Source organism: Perognathus longimembris, chromosome 26 (assembly GCF_023159225.1).
Source record: "Perognathus longimembris pacificus isolate PPM17 chromosome 26, ASM2315922v1, whole genome shotgun sequence".
NCBI classification, from domain to species: Eukaryota; Metazoa; Chordata; class Mammalia; order Rodentia; family Heteromyidae; genus Perognathus; species Perognathus longimembris.
The window spans coordinates 8517952-8534980 of NC_063186.1; the positions used below are offsets into that span (position 1 = coordinate 8517952).

Below are 17029 nucleotides of genomic sequence, written 5' to 3' on the forward strand. Positions count from 1 at the left end.
CTTGGCTCGGCTCCAGAGCCGGGGCTGAGCATTCCAATGGCTGGTGGGGAAGGCAGGGGGTTGAGTGGATGGGGGTCTTACCCTGCCTTTACCCTCATTCAGGCCAGAACACGGGGGTGGGGGTGGGGGGGAGCTTCTATTACCTTCTGCATCCTGACTCCCTAGCCTGCTTTCCAGGGACTCATGGATCATGGAGACCAAGAATATAAAAACACAAATTGTCTTCTGTATCATATTTATAAAAGAGGGCTGTCCGCCTCCCCACCCCGTCCCAGTCTTGGGGGGTGTTCTTTGGTTCCCAGGGGTAGGATATACTCTGGGCCCAGCCTTTCTTCGAGTAGTGGAATGTGAGCAATGGACCCAGGAATTGAGTCCGGGAGTCCCAGCCTCCCCTGGACAGGGGCAGCGGTGCCTTTTGGAGCTAGACACCCCCATCTTCGGCAGAACCTCCTGGCCCTAGCTGTGGGGGTAGGTCAGCTCCCCTCTTGCGAAGGAGATAGAAGAGGACAAGAAGATCCACTTGGTCCGAGTTGTCTAAAATGAGCCGGAAGGGATAAAAGGAAGGGATGGGAAGAGTGGGTGTAGGGGGGATGAGCTCTCTGGGTGCACTGCTCTGGCCGTGGAGCAGAATGGGGGGGGGTGTTGGACTGTCAGCCCGGGTTCCAGCTCTAGTATCCCAGTAGGCTGCAGCTGGACCTCCTAAGTAGCCAGCTGTCTGCTTCAGTGTATGCAGCTGTGCGAGGGGGTGGGAGGAGATGAAGGGTTGGGGTGGGATCTGAGGCCACAACCCCACCCTGTTCCCTGCTCAGGAAGCCCCCCTGCAGCTCAGGATTCCAGCAGGTGGTGGCCTAAGGGCCTTGCTCCTGGCTCTTTAACAAAACCTTCCACAGAAGAGGATGTGGGCAGGGACCATTGCCCTGGTGTTTATGAGTCTGTCTCCCTAGTCTTGCTTCCCCCCCCCACCCCCACAACCTGGCCACAGGATGGGAGCAGGGGCTGGAGATTCTGGTCCAGGGGTACTAGAATGTGTCGACAGAAGGAGATGGGCGTCATCCTTAGTGGTTTCCTCCATGTCGGCTGGTCCCCGAGACCCAGTCAATGATAATGAAGCTCAAGCTCATGGTCATTAGCAAGAAGCCAACCACAGCGAAACAAAGGGCCTGTGGGATCCAAAAATGGGGGTCACATCAGAGGTCTAGACACTGTCCCCCCTCCCCCAGCCCCACCCCAGCCTCCCAGTGTTCAGATCCCCTCGAACCAGGATTTTGGGTGTAGATCTAGCAGGCTCCTTCTCAGTGGGTATGATTCGGAAGTAGAAGATGGCAGGGAAGATGAAGATGAGACACGGAGCAGACGTGGCCCCTATAAAGATCATGGATTAAAGTTTGCAGGTGGACCCTTCAGTAAGATTCAACATTTCTCATCGGGAAGATTTCACTCTACTTGAGAGCTCTGTCTGAAATCATCCACTCCCCTCCGTGTGTGTGTGTGCATGTGTGTGTATCTGTGTGTGTGAATACTGGGGCTTGAACTCAGGGCCTGGATGCTGTCCCTGAGCTCTTTTGCTCAAGGCTAGCGCTCTGCCACTTTGAGCCACAGCGCCACTTCCAGGTTCCTGGTGGTTCAATGGAGCTAAGAGTCTCACAGACTTTCCTGTGTGGACTGGCTTCGAACCGTGATCCTCAGATCTCGGCCTCCTGACGAGCGAGGATTCAAATATGAGCCACCAGCACTCAGCTCAATGAAATCTTTTGTGGAGGCTCCTTTGAGGTCCACCCATGACTTTGAGCCTTTGAAAGGAATTGACAGAAGGCCTTGAGGAAAAGAGAAGGAACTGTATGTATGGGTAGCAGCCATCCCTGAAAGTGTATAGAGTGTGAGCTCAGAAATACGCTGGGATTTGCAGAAGTCCAGTTCTCTAGGGCCACAATCCCTAAGTTTGGTAACAAGACCAGGTTCTTACCAATAATTCCAAAGATGCCTAAGATGTTGGGGGCGAAAATAACCAGCAAATTAATACAAGTGAGCAGGCCGGTGGCAATGAGCACGTGTCTCAGCCAGCTGAACTCCTGGTTCTGAAACAGCATCTGCTGGATGGCTCGGCGTACCTAGAGCAGGTGGGAAGCCATACACGCGTCACCACGAGTGGCCTCTCCCCTCCTTCATCCCGTGGCACCCACAGATCCAACTACCGGCCACCTGGGCTCACCGGGAACAAGACGATCGGCACTGTGAGTGTCACGGCTGTCAACACGGCCACACGCACACACAAGATGAGCACATCGAACGCGTCCACTTTGTTGTAGGTGTGCAACAGCTCTGACTCCACCCTGTCTGTGGTGGGAAGGGAGTGTGTGTGTGTGTGGGGGGTGTCAGCAGGCTAGAAGGGGGAGGTTGAGGCTCTGAGCGTGGGGCCCCTTGCCTCCCAACGTGGCCTCCACCCTTGCCCCCATGGGTCCAGCCGTACCGTAGAAGGTGAGGTAGCCGAAGAGGGCCGCCAGGAAATACATGACATACATGACAGCAATGGACAGGTTGGAGATGTGTTGCATCTTCTTCTTGGAAGGGCTGTGTGTGGTGGGGGGGGGGGGGGGGGAAGAGGGCCTGGTGACCAGATGGGCCACACTGGGAGACCTCGATATACTTCAGGGTATCTCTCCTTGTGACAGCCACGGAGATCTTTAGATCAGGTGACTTAGGTCTTGTCATCTTCCCCTCCCCGCTCCCCTCCCCCCCCCCCCCCCCAACCAACCAACTACACACCTAAGATCACATCCATTCTCCTCAGATCAGCTCTGGGCATGCGCAGCCCCTCCCCCTTCTTCACCCCCCCTCCAGCCACAGACACCTACTCCTTGAGCTCCGTATAGATGGGTAGCACCTCAGGGTGGCAGACGAAGGCGAAGGCCATGATGGGGATGGTATATGCTGTCTGGGGACACACAAGACCGGGTCAAGGCTGTCCTGCCATCATCCTCCCCACTTCCCTCCATCCCTTGGGCCTGGCTTCTCAGGACCTGTGAGTTGAGTGTGAAGTAGCTTGGGGTACAGAGGGCGGCAGCCTCCAGGTCTCCCGGCAGCTGTGCCTTTTCCTCCATGGCCTCCACGTGGCTGAAGTTGCCGGTGCCATTGTTCAAGGCGGTGGGCAGAGGACAGGGCACTTGGAACTTTTTGTAGATGACCTGAGGTAGGAGGGGGAGGAGCGTGCTCAGAACCAGGCTAGGCTGCCGAGAGAGAGTCCCCACGAAGCCACGCCTCCATCTGGATTGGAAGGGGGTGCTACCTTCTGAACCAGGCCTCCCAAAGACATCTGCCGTCTTCTATGGACCGAGGGCTCCCTTAGGTAACTACCTCTTTCGTGTGTGTGTGTGTGTGTGTGTGTGTGTGTGTGTGTGTGTGTGTGAATCGTGGGGTTTGAACTCACGACCTGAGTGCTACCCGTGACCTTTTTTGGTTTTCCCCTCAAGGTTAGTGCTCTACCACTTTGAGCTCCAGCTCCACTTCTGGCTGTTTTGGGGTGCTTAACTAGAGATCAGAGTCTCACAGACTTCCCTGCCTGAGCTGGCTTTGAACCGGGATCCTCAGATCTCAGCCCCCTGAGTAGCTAGGCATGAGGCACTGGTGTCCAGCGACTACCCCCTGCCTGGGCGGACATGAGGGTGACTCACTGCAATGAGGAAGAACACCATGCAGCTGAGAGAGAAGCCGCTGGAGTAGCCGAGGTAACCTGAAGAGTAGGGAAAGGGGGAGAAACGTTCAGATTGGGGGGTTCGGGGGTGGGGGGGCCTCCCTTTGATTCCCCCACATCCCTCCAAGGCTGAGCTCGGCCACACCCACCAAGCTGACGCATCAGCGCCAGGGGCAGAATGATCGTGGAGGAGACCAGGATCACCAGGTAGTTGCCATTCATGTACCAGACTCTGCAGGGGTGAGAAGGCGAAGCCAGGCTCAGGCCCACTCAGCCTGGAGTGGGGCCACCTGCCTCCCGTCACTGGGGACACCAGTGACATCACTGGGTGACCTTAGAACCATAGCTGAGTCTCCATAGCCATGGAGGAGGACGAAGGCCTATTTGGCTTGGCACAGCTGCTAACCTTACCATTACTGCTGTTTTTCCTCAATACACAGGGGTTCCTGAGGAGGTGGGTGGGTTGGAGGGACCTGGCTCTGGGGGTGGGGGTGGGGGGTATCTATGTTTTCCACAGGGGTCTCAGGAACTTGCCAATACTAATAATAACTGAGTCCCTTGTGCTCTCTTCCGACAGCTGTGATCATGTAGCATCCTGCCCTTTTCTTATTCTCCTGGAAATACACGTGGGACATAGGATGGTACAGAGAATGGCCCAAACCATCCTTGTCGGACAAATCCAAAGGCTAATTCCTTGGGACAAAGGGGCAGAATCTTAATTCATTCCCACCCTCCTAGAAGCTACTCGTAGCCTCACGGTCCCTTTTGCTTGCCTGGGCTGGTGTAGCAAGAATAGGGCCTGATATTTCCTCTCAGTCCCTAGCCACAAGATGGATACTCAGTCAGGGCTGGCTAAAGGGATAGGCAATCCTCTGCCCCCCGCCCCCCCCCCCACTCCCCCACACCAGCTTAATCTCTTGATAGTGGGGGTGTGTGATCCAGTGGTCAGGAATAGCAAGTGCTTAGAGTTAAGCCAAAGGCTCTCAGCTCACATGTGGGGCGCAAGGCCAGGCGGGGCCCCGTTTCTTCCACCTTAGCTTGCTCCAACCCCCGTGGATCCCATCCTGGGGGAATCCCTCGGTACCCCATTAGCTAATGGGAACTGAACGTTGTCTCGGCTGGTGGCTTTCTGTCTTCTACCAGCCTGGAGTCTGTCTCGATCCCTCCAACCTAGGCAGGCCCTCCCTCTTCCTGCACCCAGGGCCAGTGGTGGGTCTCAGGGGGGGAAACTAAGGCCTCCCCGCCTCACACCCCCTTAGGCTCACGAGGTCTGCTCTTCCAGGTTCAAGAAGGTCTGTATGACAAGAGGCAGCTCAGACTTGATGATGTACAGATAGCTGGACATGGCTGGGTGGGGGGAGGAGAGAGAGAGAGAGAGAGAGAGAGAAGTGTTAGGGTTGCCCAAAGTAAGCAGCCTTCCGACCTTCTCCTCCACCTGCCCTGCGCACCCCCTCACCTCCGATGTTCTGGAGTGTGATGGCTAGGGCTGCCGCCAGCTTTCCCGGGGTCCCGAAGGCACGGTAGCCCAGCTGCTCATAGGCACGGATGCCTGTAGAGATCAGGACGGTCAGGAGAACTCACCCACTCTCTCTCAGGCACCCCCCAGGGCGAGAGACTCACCCACAATCCCGGAGGACTTAAGGAGCAAATGGATGGAGTAGCTAGAAAGCAGGGCGACGGCTGTCAACAGGAACCTGGGGGGGGGGGGAGATGGAGGAAAAGCGACTGTGAACACTCCCTTGTCTGCCAGGGACTGAGGAGATGTGGGAGGGACTGAGGAGATGTGGGAGGTCCTGGGTGGGTATTTGGGATTGGGATAGTTGGAGCCATCATAAAAGTAAATGATGCCTGTCATTCTAGCTACTCAGGAGGCTGAGATCTGAGGATCATGGTTCAAAGCCAGCCCGGGCAGAAAGTCTATATGACTCGTATTTCCAACGAAACCACCAGAAAACCAGAAGTGGAACTGTGGCTCAAAGTGGCAGAGCACGAGCCTTGAGCATAAGAGCTCAGGGATAGCACCCAGGTCCTGAGTTCAAGGCCCCACAACCTAGCACAAAGAGAGAGAGAGAGAGAGAGAGAGAGAGAGAGAGAGAGAGAGAGAGAGAGAGAGAGAGAGAGAAGCAAATGCAAGCCCAGAAAGCTCCAGAAGTATGACCCAAGGCAGGATATAACCTCTAAGGGAGGACCTCTAGGTCAAGGGTGGGCACCTTGTGAGTTTTTGCTTTTTTTTTAACCCAGTCCTGAGGCTTGATCTCATGAATTTTCCTATCCGAGCTGGCTTCCAACTATGATCCTCAGATCTCAGCCTCCTGAGTAGCTAGGATGACAGTCGTGAGCCACTGGTGCCTGACTTTGTGACTATTTTCTGGGCACTCTTCTCGTGAGTCTTGGGGACACACCTATTTTTCCATTCTGGCTGCAGGATCGAGGCCTCAGGTCAAGGCCCCGTGTGCTCACACGACCTGGCTACAGGGTTTGGCCCATCGTTTGTAAAGATGGTAGCACAGACTCGGGTCTGTGGGTTTACTGAGCAGTGAGGTCTATCTGTCTGCCTGTGACTGTTTTTTGCAGCCGTGGTTTGCCCACACACTGGGTAGGGAACGGGAGAGTCTCGGGAGGTCATGGTGGGTGGTTTGTTTGGGAGTCTGTAAATTCAGAACGTTTGCCGAGGTACTCACAGGAAAAGAATGATGCCTGTGTTGGCCATGGCGTAGGCCAGCCCCAGGATGCCGCTGCCCATTATGGCGTTGCTGAGGTTGAACACTGACATCCCAAATGATGTCTTGCCCTCGAACTGCGGGAGACCGGAGGTGGGTGGGGAGGGGGAGATAGAGTCAGCCAAACATGGAACTCTCTGGGCCACCAATGGCTCACACCTGTAGCTACTCGGGAGGCTGAGATCGGAAGATCACGGTTCAAAGCCAGCCTGGGAAGGAAAGGCCCTGAGACTCTTATCTCCAATTAACCAGCAAAAAGCCAGAAGTGGAGTTGTGGCTCAAGTGATAGCCTTGAACCAAACAAAGAACAAACAAAAAGAACCAGAGCACCCCACTACTGTGTCTAAGCTCCCCACAGTTCCCCTCCCCCCAAACCCTTGGGGTGGTCCAGCTCACATCAGTAAAGTGGGGCTCCTTGCTGGGGCTTTTCTGTAAGAAGCTCTTGCCTTCTACACAGCTCCTTCTGGAATCTTCCATCCTGCAGACAGGAAGCAGTTAGTTAGGTGCCAGAGGTCCAGTCCTGTGTGGTGAACCCCCTCTCCCCCACCGCCCAGCCTTCCTGGAGCCTCCCCTGGGGTCCTCTTCTCCTCACCTCTCGTTGTCTGTGGCGGGCATGCCGACGGGAAGCAGCCCCTCCAAGTGTTTGCCGTTGGGTACCAGCTCTACCATCTCTGTCTGCAAAGGTGCGTCCATGCCTTGGGGACCACAATCTGGAGTTCTTGCTTTCACACCAACAGTCACGCGGGTGTCTGCGGGGGGACAGCCAGGCCCTCTGTTACTTTTGGGGCTCACAGCTCAACCTTCCACATGGGGTCAGTAGCAGAGGGTCCCCCAGGACCTGTGTTCACCTGAGCCTCTGCCTCCGGCCTCGCTGGGGTCTCCTTTAGGATGGGAAGGACTTAGATTTTTGGGATGACAGGCTGGAGCTACCAGCGACGTCTTGATGGGACACCTCAGCTGCTATCTATCACCTGCCCACACAAGCCCTTTGCAACCTCAGTTTCCCCATCTGTGAAGCGAGGGTCATTGGTGCTTGACCTGAGCTGACCCGGCGGCAGCGGCGGCAGGGATGCTGAGTCCCAGGTCCTCCACCCTCCTCGGGGTGTGCACTCAGGAATGACGCTCCCCTCCCCACCGCTGGTTCTGGGACACCGTTTCCTGCGCTGGTCCTGGGTGCCAGCAACCTCCTGGCCAGCCTAGATGGCATTGCCTGATGGCTAGAGGCCTCGCGAGAGGGTGAGGGCGGTGGGCCCTGTTCCCAGCCGCCCGGCGGGCACTGCTGGCAGCCAGAACAAAGGGCTCTCTGTGGGCTGAGAGCTGGCACTTGGAACAGTGGGCACAGAGGCTGCCCCCCCACACCCCCAAGCCAGGAGGCCTGAGGCAGTGCTGGGGCAGGGACACCTGGGCTCTTACTGCTCGGCTGTGGGGGGGGGGAAAAAAAAGGCTCTTCAGGGCCCTTCCAGGAAATGGGTGTTTCAAGACCTAAGCCCTCTGGGCCACCCAATCCTAACTTTCCACCTAGTCTTGGCCATGTTTTCCTTGAAGCCTCTCCTCTCCTGCCAGGGTGGCCCCGGCTCTCAGGTGCCCATCATTCCAGATCATCCGCTAAATAAAGCCCTCTCTGAGTCCCCCACAGCCAAGAGTCCCAGGGCTTGGCCAGTGCAAAAGAAGCCTGGCTCCCTAGCCAGAGCCTTTTTCTTGCTCTTAGGAGTTGGTTCTGCCTGGGACTCCAAAAGATACAGCTTCCCTGTTTCCCCCTTTGCATTGCCCAGACAACTCGGTTGGCCCCTCTCCCATCTCTGGGACCAGCAGTCTCCTATCCATGCCCAGAAGGTGCCTAGGCATAGTAAACCAGAGTTTGTGGGGATATCCTGAAAGCCAGACAAGCCTGCGGGCTGAGCCAGAATGGAGTCCTGAGGGAGGGGGGGGTGACTCTGTTGGAAGAGGCAGCCCACCACGGCCTAGTCCTGAGGACTAGGTCACTCCTTTTCCCAAAGGATGCTCTGAAGTCCCAGTTCTCTCATTTTAGTCTCTGGGCTAGCTCTTGAATTTGAAGCACCCGGAGGACTTGCATTCGACACTCAAGGGAAGAGGTGAATAAGGAAGTTGGGACTAAGCTGTGTGTATGTGTCCTGGGTTTGAACTCAGGGCCTGAGCACTGTCCCTGGCTTCTTTTTTTTTTTTTTTTTGGCCAGTCCTGGGCCTTGGACTCAGGGCCTGAGCACTGTCCCTGGCTTCTTCCCGCTCAAGGCTAGCACTCTGCCACTTGAGCCACAGCGCCACTTCTGGCCGTTTTCTGTATATGTGGTGCTGGGGAATCGAACCTAGGGCCTCGTGTATCCGAGGCAGGCACTTTTGCCACTAGGCTATATCCCCAGCCCCCTGGCTTCTTTTTGCTCAAGGCTAGCACTCTGCCACTTGAGCCACAGCGCCACTTCTGGCCATTTTCTGTATATGTGGTGCTGAGGAATCGAACCCAGGTCTTCATGTATACGAGGTGAGCACTCTACCACTAGGCCATATTCCCAGCCCCATGTCCTGGTATCCTTAAGCTTTGCCCTTACTGATCAGAAGACCCCCCCTCCCTCATTTTCTTGGGCTGGAACTCAGATTCGGGGGTACCCCATCTCTGACACCATATCTACTACCTCTACCTCCTCAGCAGCCTGCTGTGAGCCCCCCTTCCTTCCTGGCCCGTCCACTCAGGACCGTAGGAAGCAATATTGGCTTCTCCCCTTCAGCCCTCCTCAAGGCCAGCATTTCCCCAGGCCTGCCTGTTCTCCAAGCTTCGCCATCACTCTGTTTCAAGGCCTCCACCTGCTTGCTTCTGTGCCGGTGCCAGGTCTCCAGAGTCCTTCACGGAGCCCCCTGGCACTTGGCAGGTTGCCCTTGCCTGGCCCCCCAAGCTGGGCAAGCTGGGACAGGCCCTCAGAGAGGACTAAGTCTGCAGCCTGCAGCCTGCAGCCTGGACAAAGTATCCTTCGCTTCCATGGCCTCAGTGAAGCCCCGAGGGCTTGCCTGGGCTGGTGTGTGCGAAGGGTGCATTGTGTCCTGGCTGAGGCGTCCCATCAGGACACCTCGCTGTGCACTGCCTCCAGGGAGACCACGGTTCCCAGGCTGTGGGAGGTGTCTAAGCTTCGGGCTTCCTATTCTCTATTCCTCTGTAGGACGAAAAGCCTAGACCTTTGGGGCCTGGTGGCTAGCTAGCACTCCTTCATAATTAGTCCTGGCTGAGTCTCAGGTGAGTCCAAAATGCTGGCAAAGATGTGACATAACCAGCGATGTCTGCTCTGAAAGGGGTAAGCTCCCTAAATCCCAGAAGTGAGCCTGGGACTCGGGGGGGGGGGTGGGTGGGAGGCGATAAGAGGTAGAGAGCAGGTGCCGGGGCTCACACCTATAGTCCTAGCTACTCAGGAGGCTGAGCTCTGAGGATCACAATTTGAAGCCAGCCCAGGCAGGAAAATCTATACGAGACTCTTACTTCCAATTAAGCACCCCAAAAGCCAGAAGCAGAGCTGTGAATAGTAGAGTGCTAGCTTTGAGCACAAAAACTCAGGGGCTAAAAACTCCAGGCCCTACATTCAAGGCCCAGGATGGACAGACAGACAGACAGACAGACAGACAGACAGACACACACACACACACACACACACACACACACACACACACCCAGCATGCACAAGTCCCAGAGGGAGAAGGGAGCGCAAGACTTCCTCCAGGAGGTGCCATAGCCCGTGCTAAAATTCCACAGGAGTTCTAACTAAGGTGTGGAACGGGACAGAGAGCTCCGGGCAGAAGGGACAGCATGGGCAAAGGTCCCGAGGTGCGGTGTGGAGCAGGTGGTGTGGGTGGCATATGAAAGATCTCAGGCTTCAGACAAGTCTGGCAGAACATTAAAGGCTGGGTCAAGGTCTATACTTCAGTAAGAGGTAGGGCGGAGGGCGGGGTCCCAGGATGGGGCCCAGGGTGAGATTAGCTTGGCTTTTCATGGGGGGGACCCCAGCCATTTCCTGTGGCTGGAAGCCTATTTTTAACAGCTCCCGCCCCACCGGCCTCCATTGCATTGAGGACGTAGGGCAAACTCAGGGAGGAAAGCCTTGCTGAAGAAAAGCTTCCAGCCCAGTACCACCGGTGGCTCATCCTTGTAAATCCTAGCTACTCAGGAGTCTGAGATAAAAGATTGTGGTTCAAAGCCAGCCCGGGGCAGGAAAGTGAGTGAGACTCTTCTCGCCACTTAATCTACCAAAAGCCAAAAAATGGAGCTGTGGCTCAATGGTGCCATCCTTGAAGGAAAGAGTCAAGGGTCAGTGCCCAGGTCCTGAGTTCAAGCCCCAGTACTGGCACATTAAAAAAAAATAAAAGAGGGGCTGGGAATATGGCCTAGTGGTAGAGTGCTCGCCTCGTATACATGAAGCCCTGGGTTCAATTCCTCAGCACAACATACATAGAAAAAGCCGGAAAGTGGTAGAGTGCTAGCCTTGAGCAAAAAGAAGCCAGGGACAGTGCTTAGGCTCTGAGTTCAAGACCCAGGACTGGAGAAAGAAAGAAAGAGGGGGGGGGAGGGAGGGAGGGAGGAAAGGAGGAAGGAAGGAAGGGAGGAAGGAAGGAAGGGAGGGAGGAAGGAAGGAAGGAAGGAAGGAAGGAAGGAAGGAAGGAAGGAAGGAAGGAAAAAACGTTTCCAGGAGATTCTAGTCTACTGTGGTGAAAGGTTAGACCATGAGCCTGGCTTGCTTGGCCCTCACCCCAGGCAGAGTGGGCCTCTGAGGGTCCCCCAGCAACGAGGTGTCCCACAAGGCTTTGAGGAGCCTCCCGAGGCCCTTAGGGTGGAGCGTTGGGGCATGGAGAGGTCATTGGCCAGGTCGTCAGAATGGATGCAGTGTGGATCTGAGCAGTAAATGAACGTCTCGGACCACTGCTCTGGGCAGGAGGGGCAGGGGCTGCCGGATGGCACAGCAGGTAACGCCTGCTCACGTGGGGATCACAAGTGAGAATTTGTCAGGCACACCTTGGGCGGGTGTTGAGTTGGGCTAATTAAAGACTTGTAGGCTCAGGAATCCAGGCCATAGCTGGCTGGCTGCTGGTGGCAGTCCTTATGAGAAGCCCAGGAGTCCCAGGGCTCATATCCCTGCCTTCCTCAGCACTGCTGGAGGGCAGATAGGGTTTGCAGTCGGGGAGGGGGCGGGGGCTGACTACAAAGGAGCGTCCACCATGTCTTTTCTCTTGGTCCTGTGACCACATGCACTGATGGAGGCTCAGAAACTTCCTGCCACTGCCCAGCTGTGCTACAGCTTGAGAGTCTACTATGGCTGCACCTCAGGACACAGCGGGGAGGATTGCCCCTCGTTCTAGCTCAGCTCATTGTTACCACTCCCGTGTGTGTGTGTGTGTGTGTGTGTGTGTGTGTGTGTGTGTGTTGGCACCAGGGCTAGAACTCAGGGCCTGGGCGATGCCCCTCAGTTATTTTCACTCAAAGTTAGCCTTCTACCACTTGAACCACACAGCTCTACTTCCAGCTTTCTGGTGGTTATTTGGAGAGGAGAGTCTCACGGACATTCCTAGCTGGGCTGGCTTCACAAGGCAATCCTCAGATCTCAGCCTCCTGAGTAGCTCGCATGACAAGCCGGAGCTATGAGCATCTGACCGCACTTTCCTTCTTGGCTAAGATGGGGTACTGTCCTAGCCGGGCACCCATCTACAGCTACCCCTCTGCCCACCTACTCCTCCAGGCTTCAGAGGAAACCCACCCTCCCTGAGGACCAAGAAATAGGATGCACTGAGCTATGTTGTCCACACAGTCAGGGGCTGCTGGGAGCTGATGTGGGTGGGAGTCAGATATCTAGGCCAGGGGAAGTAGACAGCTGTTAGCACACAGGAGAGTATTAAAAGACATCCTGGTTAGCTGGGTGCCAGGGGCTCATGCCTATCATCCTAGTTATTCCAGGCTGAGAGGTGAAGATCAATCAAGATTCAAAGGCAGCCTGGGTAGACGCTTATCTCAATCACCAAAAAAGCTGGGAAGTGGGGCTGGATGTAGCTCAAGCGGTAGAGCAAAAAAAAAAAAAAAAAAAAAAAAAGCTAAGGGATAGCATCTAGGCTCTGAGTTCAAGTCCCAGTACACACACACACACACACACACACACACACACACACACACACACACACACACACACACTGGCACCCTTAGCAGGTGCCAGTGGCTCATCCCAGCAATCCTAGCTACTTAGGAGGCTGAGATCTGAGGATGGTAGTTTGAAGCCAGCCCAGGCAGGGACATCTGTGAGATTCTTTTTTTTTTTTTTTTTTTTGGCCAGTCCTGGGCCTTGGACTCAGGGCCTGAGCACTGTCCCTGGCTTCCTTTTGCTCAAGGCTAGCACTCTGCCACTTGAGCCACAGCGCCACTTCTGGCCGTTTTCTGTATATGTGGTGCTGGGGAATCGAACCCAGGGCCTCATGTATACGAGGCAAGCTCTCTTGCCACTAGGCCATATCCCCAGCCCTCTGTGAGATTCTTATCTTCACTAAACTACCAAAAAAAAAAAAAAAAAAAGATGAAAGTGGCACTGTGGCTCAAATGGTAGAGTGCTAGTCTTGAACAAAAGAAGCTCAGGGACAGTGTCTAGGCCCTGAATTCAAGCCCTAGGATCTGTTAAAAAAACAACAACAAAAGATGCCCCCATCCCCGTTGGACCATGATTCCAGATTTTGGTCATCATAGATCTCAGTTCCCCACGAGTGGCGGGTGTCACACACAAGGGGGAACGACCCAGGTCAAGGCTGGTGCCCCAGATGTGTTATTGGCCATACCAATCTCGCTCACCACCACCACCAGCCCCCCCCCCCCCCGCCCCCAGCTCCCTGGCCCTGGAATCTAAAGTCTGTGCCTCTGTATTCTGGGCATCCGGGATTGTTCTAGGAGGATCTGAGAGGCCCAGCCGGGGCCGGAAGATAGACTTTCCTGTGATAAGGTACATTTCCTAGACACCAACGGACACTTCCAAGTCACCTTGGCCTCACCTCCCATGTGGCCCTGGCTCCTCCGTGCCCGGGCGGCTTTCTGTGAACTCTCAAGCTCAGGTTGGCCAGAGCCACCAGCAGCCCCTTCCCCCCACTCCACTGCCAGCCTGCTGAGACGGACGGACGTGCAGCCAGAGGCCCAGCGGAGGCAAAGGACAGGACATCACGTGACCCAGGCCCCCCCAGAGGCAGGGGAGACCCTACGCCAGCCGGCCCATCTCTCCCCCTGCTGACCCGGAATCCCCTGGAGGCGGCCAAATATTTGGACAGCCGGACTGCGGGGCCCCAAAGAAAAGCTGGAACGCAGGCCTCAGGCAACTTAGGGCTCATTGTAGACCCTGATGGGGGGCTAAAGGCAAGGTCAGCCTGGAGGAGGAGGGGCACCCTCCGAGGTCAGCGAGAAGCAGAGAGAGGCCCAGGGAGGGAACAGAGAAAGAGGAGGGAAAAATAACACACACACACACACACACACACACACACACACACACACGTCCATGCATACTGATCTAGGCAGACCATAGGGCCAGGAGCAAGAGAAATGTGGATGGATATAGAGGGACACAAATACAGGGAAACAGAGAGACCCCCCCCCCAAAAAAAATCACTTGTTGATAGATGGATAGACATTCAGACAGGGAGACAGACACCAAAGAGGTGAGAAAAAGAGACAGGACCAACCCATCAGAAACAGCCAGATGGAGAGGCACATAGAGCAAGAGATGGCTAAGGGAGATCTAATAAAAGACACAGAAAGGCCCTGAAAAATCAAGAAGGGAAGAGAGAACCCATATGCCTTTTTTTTTTTTTTTGTGATAGCAGGCCCAGCCGGCTATGGAAAGATGGTCAGATAGAACCCCAGAGGCCATTTGAAGACTGCTACCCTCATCTCTAAGTCTCCCTATCTATGGCTGGCCTATGGTCCCACCAGACCAGACCAGGTACAGGGTCATTCTGTGGCCAAGTCTATGAATGCCACAGGACCAAGCTCAGCTAGAAAACTCAGAGATCCAAGAGCCAACACCAAAGGCTTGTCTACCTGAACAGTTCCACCGACATGACGGTCAGCCGGAGTGCCTGCCATTGTCAGTGGTCGTTCACATGGGCCGACGTGCTGGCTCAGATGCTGTATACAGGACGTGGCCCGCAGAGCGGAAATTCAAAAGCAAGCAACTTTAGGCCCCTGGCAGGAAAGCCCCTCCTGCCCCAGCAGCTGGGCCTTCCCTTTGGTCCCCCCAGAAGCCTTGCCTGGTCTTCTAGAGCCCCACCCTGCCCTCCTGTGTCTCCTACCAGGCAGAGTGAAAAGCCTACCTCGTCAGTATTCTTCCATTCACCCGACAGTTGGGGTTCAGTCAATGGCAAATGAATGGAGTGGGGGTCAAGGCCCTCAGTCAGCCCCCAGCTCATCTTAAGTGTTCTAAATGGTCCTGGTATCTGCTAGAACATTCTCTCATGGGGTCCCCACCCTACTAGGCTGCACAACCCATTTCTACTTTCTACCCCCAAACTGTCTCTCATCAGTACTCCACCATCTCCCCCCCTTATAATAGGTGTTCCTGGCCTGGCACTGAATGTTCATGTCTGTAATACCCAGCTGATCAGGAGGCTGAGATCTGAGCATTGCGGTTCAAAGCCAGCCCAAGGGAGTTAAGTTCACAAGTCTCTTCTCTTTAACCACCCAAAAGCCAGCAATGGAGGCCTCGCTCAAGTGGTAGAATGCCAGCCTGAGCAAAAAAGCTCAGGGACAGCACCCAGGTCCTGAGTTCAAGTCCTAGTGAACGCACACACACACACACACACACACACACAGGGCAAATGTATTCATATCCATACTTATAGGGTATGTTTCACTCAGCTTAAAATCTTCCTTGGCCCAGAGACCATGAACTACCTCCCTCTCTCATCATGCCTCAGTTTCTCCATTTAAGGCTACTAGCTCGGGTGCTGGTACAGCATAGGAGCAGTTGGCGATCATGGTGTAGCCCTGGGGTGGGAGAAAGTACACTTAGTAGAGGAGTTTGGGAAGCCAGAGATGGACATCAGCTCTGGGTGGGGGGGGGGGGTGTGCCAGGGAGAATGAAGTTCTGAGACACACACCCTACCCAGAAGTCAGAGATTGCCCTTCCTGATTTCAGTCATTCATGGCTTCTCAGAGCTATGCCAGGCCTGGCTTCATGCAGTTCCTCATCTGTCCATCCCACCACTGGGGATTCTGAGGGGAGGCCTCCAAGGAGAACTGTGCTTGCATCTAAGTGTTCTCCTTTTCCAGACTGAGTGCTCCAAAGGACTAGCCTTTCTTCCCGAAGGAACCAAGCCCGCCCCCCCCCCCCCACCATCCTAGATTGTCCACGAAGGGGTTTCTTCCCCGGGGTGATGCACTTGGCTAGCATGGAAGGAACAGGTCTGACAGGCTGAAGGAAGGACCCGGAGAAGATCCTGGCTCCAGGAGCCGGGCCCCTTTGCATTAAGCCCTCTTCCTCGGTCCGGTGCTGGAGCCCGGAGCTGGGCACCAGGCTCAGGTCACTGTGGGGGAAAGGGCAGATTCCCCATGGCCCCACCCCTGGCCTCCTTCCTCCAGTGTAAACAAACGCATGCACTCGCCATGGCCAATGATAGGGGCCGGCGCTGGGGAGGGGGGGTCGGGCTCATGCAAACCGGGTGTGGGTCGCTTCCCCTCTCCTGGGAGCTGGGCTGCCTCTTCATGAAGCCCGCCCCCCCTCAGCCTGGATGGCAGGTGGGGAGAGGGTGCCCATGGCATCTGCCCCCCCCCTCCCGCCAGAGAGCCACCAGAGCCCTGCGCTGCCTGCCCGTGCGCGCGCCTGCGCCCGTGCCAGGCTGCCCCCCCCGCCCCCCGCCGCAAGTGGCACCGACTCCGGGGGGCCAGCATGGACCCCATGACCCCCCTCGGCCCGATCTGCCCTCAAACCTTGCCCAAGAAGGCCGGGATAAATATACCCAGATCCCCAGCCTGCCAGCCAGCCCGGGGCTCGCTCGCTCGCTCCGGCCGGCTAGGCGCCCTGTCCCGCGGGGCACCGCTCCAGGGGCTGCGCGGGGCGCCCTTCCGCGACCCTCTCCAATCCGAGCCGGAACCGGGGTACCCCAACTTCCCAAACTAGGCACCCTGTGACCCCAGCCCCAGGGTGTGTGTGTGTGTTGGGGGGGGAACAGCTGTCCAGCTTGACTCTGCCAAGAAGTTTGGAGTCAACGTGGGGCCCCTGTGGGGACGCGGGCGGGAGCGCAGAGCCGGGCTGGGGCTGGGGGGGGGGGGCGGCCTGCGCCCCGGGCGCAGCCCCGCAGCCGGGGTGGGGGTGACACCGAGCAGGGGAGGGGGGGTGCTGCCCAGAGGCCCCCCCCCCGCTCTGGACTGCAGGAGGGATCCCCGCAGGGCTCAGCCCTCCCTGTGTCCCCCGGGGTTGGGAGGAGGAGGAGGAAAGGGGTCGACGCCCCCCCCTACCCCCCGACCCCCCCCCCCGTACCTGGCCTCGTGGGTGGGCAGGCGCGGGGCGCTGCGCTCCGGTCCGGGTCCACCGTGTTCCTGGCGAAGCCCAAGGCTGAGAACAGAGACGGCAGCAGCGGCGGCTGGGGATGAAGGGCTCCCGGCCACGCCCCG

General features: G+C 56.4%; 1 protein-coding gene across 1 annotated transcript; it reads right to left on the bottom strand.

Moving 5' to 3' along the window:
- Positions 1-217: 217 nt before the first annotated feature.
- On the bottom strand, positions 218-17029 carry Slc38a3 (solute carrier family 38 member 3). The gene is made up of 16 exons (XM_048334968.1): positions 16896-17029; positions 7001-7157; positions 6805-6886; positions 6370-6485; positions 5309-5382; positions 5145-5237; positions 4954-5035; positions 3838-3920; positions 3669-3727; positions 3018-3182; positions 2853-2932; positions 2468-2568; positions 2210-2334; positions 1964-2108; positions 1259-1362; positions 218-1160 (listed from the first exon to the last, which is right to left on the bottom strand). Exons 2-16 carry the CDS (start codon positions 7099-7101, stop codon positions 1056-1058), a joined length of 1515 nt encoding a protein of 504 aa, XP_048190925.1. The 5' UTR covers positions 7102-7157; positions 16896-17029; the 3' UTR covers positions 218-1055.

Excerpts from the sequence above, each read along its gene's own strand:
- Slc38a3 (XM_048334968.1), bottom strand. The coding sequence starts at position 7,101 with ATGGACGCACCTTTGCAGACAGAGATGGTAGAGCTGGTACCCAACGGC. Across the intron at positions 2,109-2,209 it reads TGCCGATCGTCTTGTTCCCG|GTACGCCGAGCCATCCAGCA; the intron begins GTGAGCCCAGGT and ends CACCTGCTCTAG. Across the intron at positions 1,161-1,258 it reads GATCTACACCCAAAATCCTG|GCCCTTTGTTTCGCTGTGGT; the intron begins GTTCGAGGGGAT and ends TGGATCCCACAG.